Consider the following 7776-nt stretch of genomic DNA (forward strand, 5'->3'; position numbering starts at 1 on the left):
CAAAGAATCCTATTCAGCATAGTAGGACCAAACATATTGATATATGTCACCATTTTATTAGAGAACTTGTGGAGGATAAGATTGTTGTCTTAGAGCATGTTGCTACTGAGATGCAGTTAGCTGATATTTTTACAAAGGCTTTGGATGCAAATCAGTTTGAAGTCCTGAGAGGAAAATTAGGGATTTTCATTTATGAAGACTTGTAGCAATTAACATGGAGTGGAAAAAGTAAGCAAATTAGTGTCTGTGGCTAAAATAAAGCGCCCCCATTATGGTAAATCATCACCCTGTTTTGGAAATACCATCTATTTCGTCTTCACACGCTACCCCCATAACCTCACTACCTACTCCAACTCTTCCATCTTCCTGCTCCTTCTTCACAAACCTCTGCTAGGGATACTGTATTTTTTCCAGAAAAACTCAAAAATGTCACAACATCAAGACACATCTGCTTCTAAAAATACTAAGTCTACTCAAAAGGTTAGTGCTCCTCCCATGGGCATTCCCGATGATGAGATTCTGGATGTTGTTCCTCTCTCTGTTATTCCATGCAAGGCCATTGATTTGAACCAACCTATTGATGCCTCAGCTTCTGCATGCTCCAATCAAGGTAACTCCTCTAGTATTCCCTCTGGTTCAACTCCTACCACTAATTCTAAGGAAGATATACATTACACTGATCATGTTATAAGAAACCTAGTCACTAGAATCCTTAATGAAGGACACTATATGAAGGGAGTTTCTACTCCCCTTTGTCAAATGCACCCCTCTCCTGAGGTTGAACAACATAGTGGTAAGGATGACGATTCCTCCAGTTTTGAGAAGGACTTGGCTGCTGAAGGGTTGTGCTCTCTAGGGAAAACCGTGTCTGAAAAAGGAAAATCTGTGGCATCTAAAACTGCCAATGCTTCCCACTCTGAGAAGCATGATATGATTGATCTAGAGGATGGTAGCTCTAATGATCAAGAGGAAAGCTTACTTCATCACCTAAAGCCAAGTGTGGCTAAACGCATGAAGACTCGCAAAGGAAGATCTGTGGCTGAACTTATGTCATCTAGAAAAGCTAAGAAGAATGCTAGTATTGGTCCCTCCAAATCTTGGAGCAAGGTTGAAGTAAAGAAGAGGAAGGTTAGAGATGATTCTGAGTCTGAAGAGGATGTTAAGGAAGATGTCCCTGACATCTCACTTGTGAAGAAAACCACTGCTAGGAAGTCTCCTGTTAAAGTTCCTGCTGTTCATTTGGATAACATCTCTTTCCATCTTGAGCATGAAGCTGCCAAGTGGAAATTTGTGATTCAAAGAAGGGTGGCTGTGGAAAGGGAGTTGGGAAAAGATGCTGCTGATGTCAAGGAGGTCATGGACCTGATAAAGGTTGTTGGGTTGTTGAAGACTGTGGCTGGATTCTCTCAATGTTAGGAGGGTTTAGTTAAGGAATTCATTGTCAATATTCCGAGGATATTGCTTATAAGAACAACAAGGAGTTCTGCAAGGTGTTTGTGAGGGGTAAGTGTATAACATTCTCTCCTACTGTTATTAATAATTTTCTAGGAATAAAAATTGAGGGTGCAGGTGAATTAGAAGTTACAAACAATAAGGTCTGTAGAGAGATTACAGCTAGGCAGGTGAAAGGTTGGCCTGTTAAAAAGCATCTTCCTGCTGGGAAGTTGACTGTCAAGTATGCTATCTTGCATAAAATAGGAGCTGCGAATTGGGTCCCTACTAACCATATTTCCACTATTGCTAATACCCTTGGGAGGTTTATTTTTGCTGTTGGAACCAAAGTGAAATTTGACTATGGTAGATTTATGTTTGAACAAATCATCAAGCATGCATCTACTAATGTAGTTAAGCTGCCAATTGCCTTTCCCTCAATGATGTGTGGAATTATCTTAAATCAACACCCTGGTATCCTGTGCTCTAATGACTTACCTAGTAGAAGAAAACCTGCCCTGTCTGTGCACTAGAAACTGTTTGAAGGCAGCCATGTCGAGGATATTGTCATGACATCTGCCATGAAAAAGCCAGCCTCAAAAGTTGGAACAATTGTTGAGCTTAAGGAGACTTGCAAAGAGCTGGGTGAAGGGATAAGGGTAGCAACCGCTAGAAAACAATCGTTGGAAGCCTTGATTGCAAGCTTGGAGCAGGCTGAAGGTGAAAATATTGTAAATGTTAATGTCAGCCATGAAGAAGAAGCTGAAGCCCACACGTCTAGTGAGAGGTCTGCTAACAACGATGACATAAGTGGCAATTCTGTTTCTGGTGCTGATGAAGATGCAAGCTCAAGCTCCACTAAGTAGCTCCGTTGACTTTGGTTTCTATTGATTTGATGTTTTTTTTGCTGTGGTGGATTTTCTTGTTTTTGGAAATTCTGTTTTGCTGTTTTATTGGTTTGTATCTCAGCTTGCTTACAGTTGGTTATGTACTTGGTTTTGTACCCCTTTAACTTTTGATATTTTGGTTAATGACTAAATAGACATTTATTTTGTCTCTTTGGTCTCTTTTTGCTAAAAAGGGGGAGAAGTAGCTATGGCTATAGATGATGTTTGGATAACTTTTCTAGTGTGTTTTGGTTTTGGCACAAGGGGAGGATTCTCTGTCTGAGTGTTCTGTCTGTTGTGGTCTAGCTGAAGGGGGAGATAGTGTGTTCTGAGTACAAGCGCTTGTGTGTTTACTAGTTGTTATTGTTGCTAGTAATGTGTGCATGTTTACTTCTGCTGCTGAACTGATACTTTACTTGATTTCTTGTGATAACACTAAGTTTTACCTAATTATGCCATTTTGCTCCTATGCCTTGCCTTTTCACTTTATCACCTCATCATCAATTAGTTAATTCACATCCAATTCAAGCTAATTTCAATCATCAAAGAATGCTTGAAGATGACAATTAGGTTTTAGAGTGGATTGCACACACCCTAGCAAGATCAATGGATATTTATCGTTCTTAGATGTGAACACCATGCCTTGAGTTTATGCTTCCTTGTTATAAGTGTAAAATGCAAATGAGATGATAAGATAATGAATGTATGCTTATGCATTAGGGTTATGGAAATTGCATAAGAGGTAGGGTAAATTTGGGGGTATGACAACTGCCCCTATTTAATCTCCTCGGACCTGAATGTATGGATAACAACTACGTTCACGCATTCAAGGTAGGAGAGGATTAAATACAAAAAATATTCGAAAATTTTACCTACTGGGGATGAAGGTGATATGAAGTGATGGGCATTTATAAGGAAGTTTTTATGGGATGGAAAATGACTTTTGATATAAAGTCATCTGCTGGGGATTGAATATGGTATTCTGTGGGGAGAATATGGGTTCACGGTATAATGGTTATGTCATGATATATATGATATGAAATGCATGCTATGCTATGCAACATAAGTATTTTTTTAAATGAAAAATAAAGAGAAAAGTTCAATGACAAAAGGTCAAATAGAAAAGTGAGGAAAAAATGACTTCTAATGGTGATGGTCCCTTAGCAACGACTAAGATGGTTTAGGTTCAGTGATGATTTCTAGCAAGAATGGAAATACCTGACTTCTAAGGGTGATGGTCCCTTAGCAACGACTAGGGAAATTTTAGGTTTAATGACTATTCCTAGCAACGACTAGGTATAACTGAATTCTAAAGGTATTAATCCCTAGAAACGGTTGGGGAATTTTTAGGTTCAGTGACGATTCCTAGCAACAATTGGGAATACCTGATTTTTAATGGTGTTAATCCCTAGCAACGGATGGAAAGACTTATGCTTAGCCAGGTGCATTTGCTGAGGATGTTTATAAGAAATTTCTTTTGAGTATGATTTGAACGCTACTTATGCATGTCCTTTTTTATAGGGTATATTATGATGCAATGTTATGTATGCAAAATTCCGATGTATGCTCAGGCTGCTGGGGATATGAAAATGTATGGTTTATTAATTGTGCCAAGTATGATTGGGATTTATGGTAAAGATTTGTTGGAAGTGCAAATAATGATTGGGCTTTGGAGGGGTGCCAAACAAGGTTGAGCTTTAATTTTGCTTGGGGAAAGTGGAATTCTGACTTCCTGACATCTCAATTTGGATCTTTTGACGTTCATGCCGTGTTTTATCCATTTACTACTGACTGTTGATTATCCCAACGAGGATTTCTTGATCTGGCCAAGTCTAAGGGACCTCGTGGCTTTGTGGTGTTTTGGTATGCCAAGCTCATTGGAATTGTGGTTACCTTTAGTTACTTTGAAAGAAGAGTAACTTCGACGTTTTCCTTTGAATTTTTTTTTATTTACCCAAAATTCTAACATGCAATATTTATAAATAAATTCACATGTCACAAACAAAGCATGAAAAATAAAAGTATTTTAAGCACATTTGATGAAAAAGAGATTTCATTGATCAACCCGTGAATGGGTAATTTATACAAGGAAGTAATTCCTAAAAGAGGTGATTATGAAAATAAATTGAAAAACAATAATAGCAATGAGAAAAACTCGGATTTCCACTAAGTTCCAATTTCTGCTATAGTCCCCATGTCTTCGAAGGTCCTCGGATCTTACTTCTGAAGAAGGTGATTGGATTCATTCTCCATTCAGGATTGTGATGATAGATTCAAAATATTCTTTGCAGACCGCAACCTCCTACTTTTATGAATCCCTAACTTTTTCCTATACCTTCCTTTCGGGTTTTCAGCCTACCGGGATACCCTTTTTTGCCTAAGTCGCCCTTTCTGGTTTTCATCTTATCGGGTTCTCTTTTTTTTCAAGCATAGTATTTTTTGAATGCGTCCGTGTTCACAAGGGATGGAAGATCTTCACCATCCATAATTGATAGTATTAAGGCTCCTCCAGAGAAAACCTTTCTTACAATGTATGAACCCTCATAGTTAGGCGTCCATTTTCCCCTTGGGTCGGTTTGAATTAGTATAATCTTTCTTAATAACAGGTCTCCTGCCTTGAGACTTTAGGGAAAGACATTTTTGTCGAATGCTTTCTTAATACGCTTTTGGTATAGTTGGTCGTGGTGGATGGCTGCCAAGCGCTTTTCACCAATGAGGTTTAGCTGATCAAGTCTTGCTTGTACCCATTCAGCTTCGTGGAATTTGATATTTGTCAATATCCTCAAGAAGGGAATCTCTACCTCAACAAGCAGGACTACATCCATGCCATACATAAGAAATAATAGGGTTTCCCTAGTGAAGGTACATACTGAAGTACAATATCCATGCAAAGCAAATGGGAGCACCTCATGCCAATCCTTGTAGGTTTCCACCATCTTTTGCACGATCTTCTTGATATTCTTATTGGCTGCCTCAAAAATGCCATTCATATTTGGTATATATAGCAATTAATTATAATGCTCGATCTTAAATTTCTTGCACAGTTCTTTCGTCATTTTATTATTGAGGTTGGAAACATTATCGCTAATGATTTTGTTCGGGATCCCATAATGACATATGATTTCTTTCTTCAAGAAACGAGCCACTACATGTTTGGTGATGTTCGGGTATGAGACTGCTTCCACCAATTTAGTGAGTCAAATCGATACGCCTAATCACGTCAATTCCGCACATGGAAAAAGGACAAGGTGATGTTAAGACATTGAGTGACACTGGAGGCACATGTATCTTGTCAGCATAAATATAGAATTTATAACATGTCTGCACGTGGCGGTAGAAATCAACCTCCATAGTCATCAAGTAATAGCTCGCCCTCAAGATTTTATTGACCATTTTATGTCCACTGGCGTGCTTCCCAAATGAGCCTTCATGGTTTTCCATTATAATCTAGTTTGCTTCGTGTTTGTCTATGCATCTGTGTAAAACCGAATCATAATTTCTCCTGTATAGTATCCATCCACTCAAAAAGAACTTGGCCGAGAGTTTTTGAAGATACTTCTTGTCTGTGATGGATGCATTTTCTGGGTATTCCTGGCTCTCCAAGTACCTCATGATATCATAGAATCAAGGATGGCCATCAGACTTATCTTCATTTGCCAAATAGTGTACTGGCTTATCCAAGTAGTCAGTGCGGATAAATCGTGCTTCATTTTTCCACTTGACCTTGAACATGGATGACAGAGTAGCTAAGGCATCATCCAACCAATTCTCCTCTTGAGGGATGTGATGGAATATGATCTCATCAAAATATGGGATTAGCTTTAACATATGCTCTTTGTACGTGATCAACTTGTGATCACGAACTTCCAAATCTCCTCTTACTTGGATGATTACCAAAGCTAAATCCCCATAGACTTCGAGGGTTCTGATCCTTAGATCAATAGCCGCTTCAATGTAGAAGATACAAGCCTTGTACTCCGCCATATTATTGGTAAAACTGAAGCACAACCTTGGAGTGAAGGGTAGATGAAAACCAGTCGGGGATGTAATAACTTCCCCAATTCCGCTGCCTTGAGCGTTAGAAGCTCCATCTAACACAAATGTCCAACGTGATCCAGGTTCTGGTCCTTCCTCGGGACCAAGAATGTTGTAATCCCTTATAAGCATGATGTCCTCGTTGGGGAATTCAAAATGCATCGACTGATAGTCTTCCAAGGGTTGATGGGCAAGATAGTCAGATAAGACACTTTCTTTGACAACTTTTTATGTGACATGTTGGATGTCATACTCAGTTATGGTCATCTGTCAATGGGCGACTCTTCCTGTCAGAGCAGGCTTTTCAAAGATGTACTTGACAGGATCTATCTTGGAGATTATGAGGGTTTTATGTGTAAAAATGTATTGCCTCAAGTGTTTAGCAGCCCAAGCAAGTGCACAACATGTTTTTTCAAGCATTGGATACCTACTCTCGCAATTAGTGAACTTCTTGCTTAAGTACTAGATTGCATGATATTTCTTTCCAGTCTCATCATATTGACCGAGAACTTATCCCATCGGCCCTTCGAGGACTATCAGATACATGATTAGAGGTCTGCCTGGCACATGAGGCATCAAGATTGGAGGTTCTTGCAAGTATTCCTTAATCTTCTCAAAAGCGCTTTGGCAATTGTCATTCCACATGATGTTGTACCCCAAAATTTACCCTCTTCCTTTTAACACTAATTGGCCTAGGTTTTATCATCATATACATTCATGCATATTATTGGTTCTATGGTTATGGGATTAAGGTATCTCTCTTTTGACTTTCTTCAAGCCTTAAAAGAGAGAGAGGTGACAATCAAGTGCAAGGAAGACGAGATATCCTCAATTTCATGATCACTCAAGCTAGAAGGGTTTTCTTATGCCCTAAGACATATCAAATGGTCCACCACTTCATCAATTGATTGAGAATTGCAAGAGATGGTAAGTTGATCACACTTTCTTATCTTTTGGTCCCTGAGCTAGAAGTGTTGATTATCTCAGTGTGTGGTATACCCGTGCACCAAATTTTGAATCATCTTAACAGATCATTATACAAAACATCTTGACTTACAAGTTTCTCCATTTTCCCTAGGGGAATCAAGGTTTTGAATATGTGCACCATCTCTTATCTTTTTGGACTGAAATTAGGGTTTATGATAAAATCAGTTTATTTATGATTTTTTTGAGCAAGACTTGATTCCATTGTATTCTATGTGTCCTTAAGTGTCTATGTGCAGTAGATTGGCCATCAATTTTATTCATAAGAAGTTCAATTGCTTAGATGATCAATGGTTTGATTCAATTGGGGAAAAAGTCAACTAAGCAGATTAAAAAGTTAACTCTTGTTTTTTGATCAAAATTGTGTTCCACAAGTCAAATATGGTCCATGGTTGAAACTTGATCAAGAAAAGTCAAGAGATTCATCAAAAATCAAGAA

The 7776-nt window shown here is 38.6% G+C and overlaps 2 protein-coding genes across 2 annotated transcripts; one reads left to right on the top strand and one right to left on the bottom strand.

Annotated features, from left to right (window-relative positions):
- Positions 1 to 426: 426 nt before the first annotated feature.
- Positions 427 to 2297, top strand: LOC127095124 (uncharacterized). The gene is made up of 3 exons (XM_051033858.1): positions 427 to 1411; positions 1570 to 1756; positions 1982 to 2297. The coding sequence occupies exons 1-3, from the start codon at positions 427 to 429 to the stop codon at positions 2295 to 2297; spliced, it is 1488 nt and encodes a 495-aa protein (XP_050889815.1).
- Positions 2298 to 5942: 3645 nt separating this feature from the next.
- Positions 5943 to 6515, bottom strand: LOC127095125 (uncharacterized). Its single transcript, XM_051033859.1, has one exon. The coding sequence runs from the start codon at positions 6513 to 6515 to the stop codon at positions 5943 to 5945; it is 573 nt and encodes a 190-aa protein (XP_050889816.1).
- Positions 6516 to 7776: the final 1261 nt, after the last annotated feature.

This window comes from Lathyrus oleraceus, chromosome 6 (assembly GCF_024323335.1).
Source record: "Lathyrus oleraceus cultivar Zhongwan6 chromosome 6, CAAS_Psat_ZW6_1.0, whole genome shotgun sequence".
Classification (NCBI taxonomy): Eukaryota; Viridiplantae; Streptophyta; class Magnoliopsida; order Fabales; family Fabaceae; genus Lathyrus; species Lathyrus oleraceus.

Bases quoted from the DNA above. Each gene is read 5' to 3' on its own strand.
- LOC127095124 (XM_051033858.1), top strand. From the start codon at position 427: ATGTCACAACATCAAGACACATCTGCTTCTAAAAATACTAAGTCTACT. The intron at 1,412-1,569 runs GTTAGGAGGGTT...TTGAGGGTGCAG, and splicing joins TGTGGCTGGATTCTCTCAAT to GTGAATTAGAAGTTACAAAC. The intron at 1,757-1,981 runs GTTTATTTTTGC...GTTTGAAGGCAG, and splicing joins ATTGCTAATACCCTTGGGAG to CCATGTCGAGGATATTGTCA.
- LOC127095125 (XM_051033859.1), bottom strand. From the start codon at position 6,515: ATGCATTTTGAATTCCCCAACGAGGACATCATGCTTATAAGGGATTAC.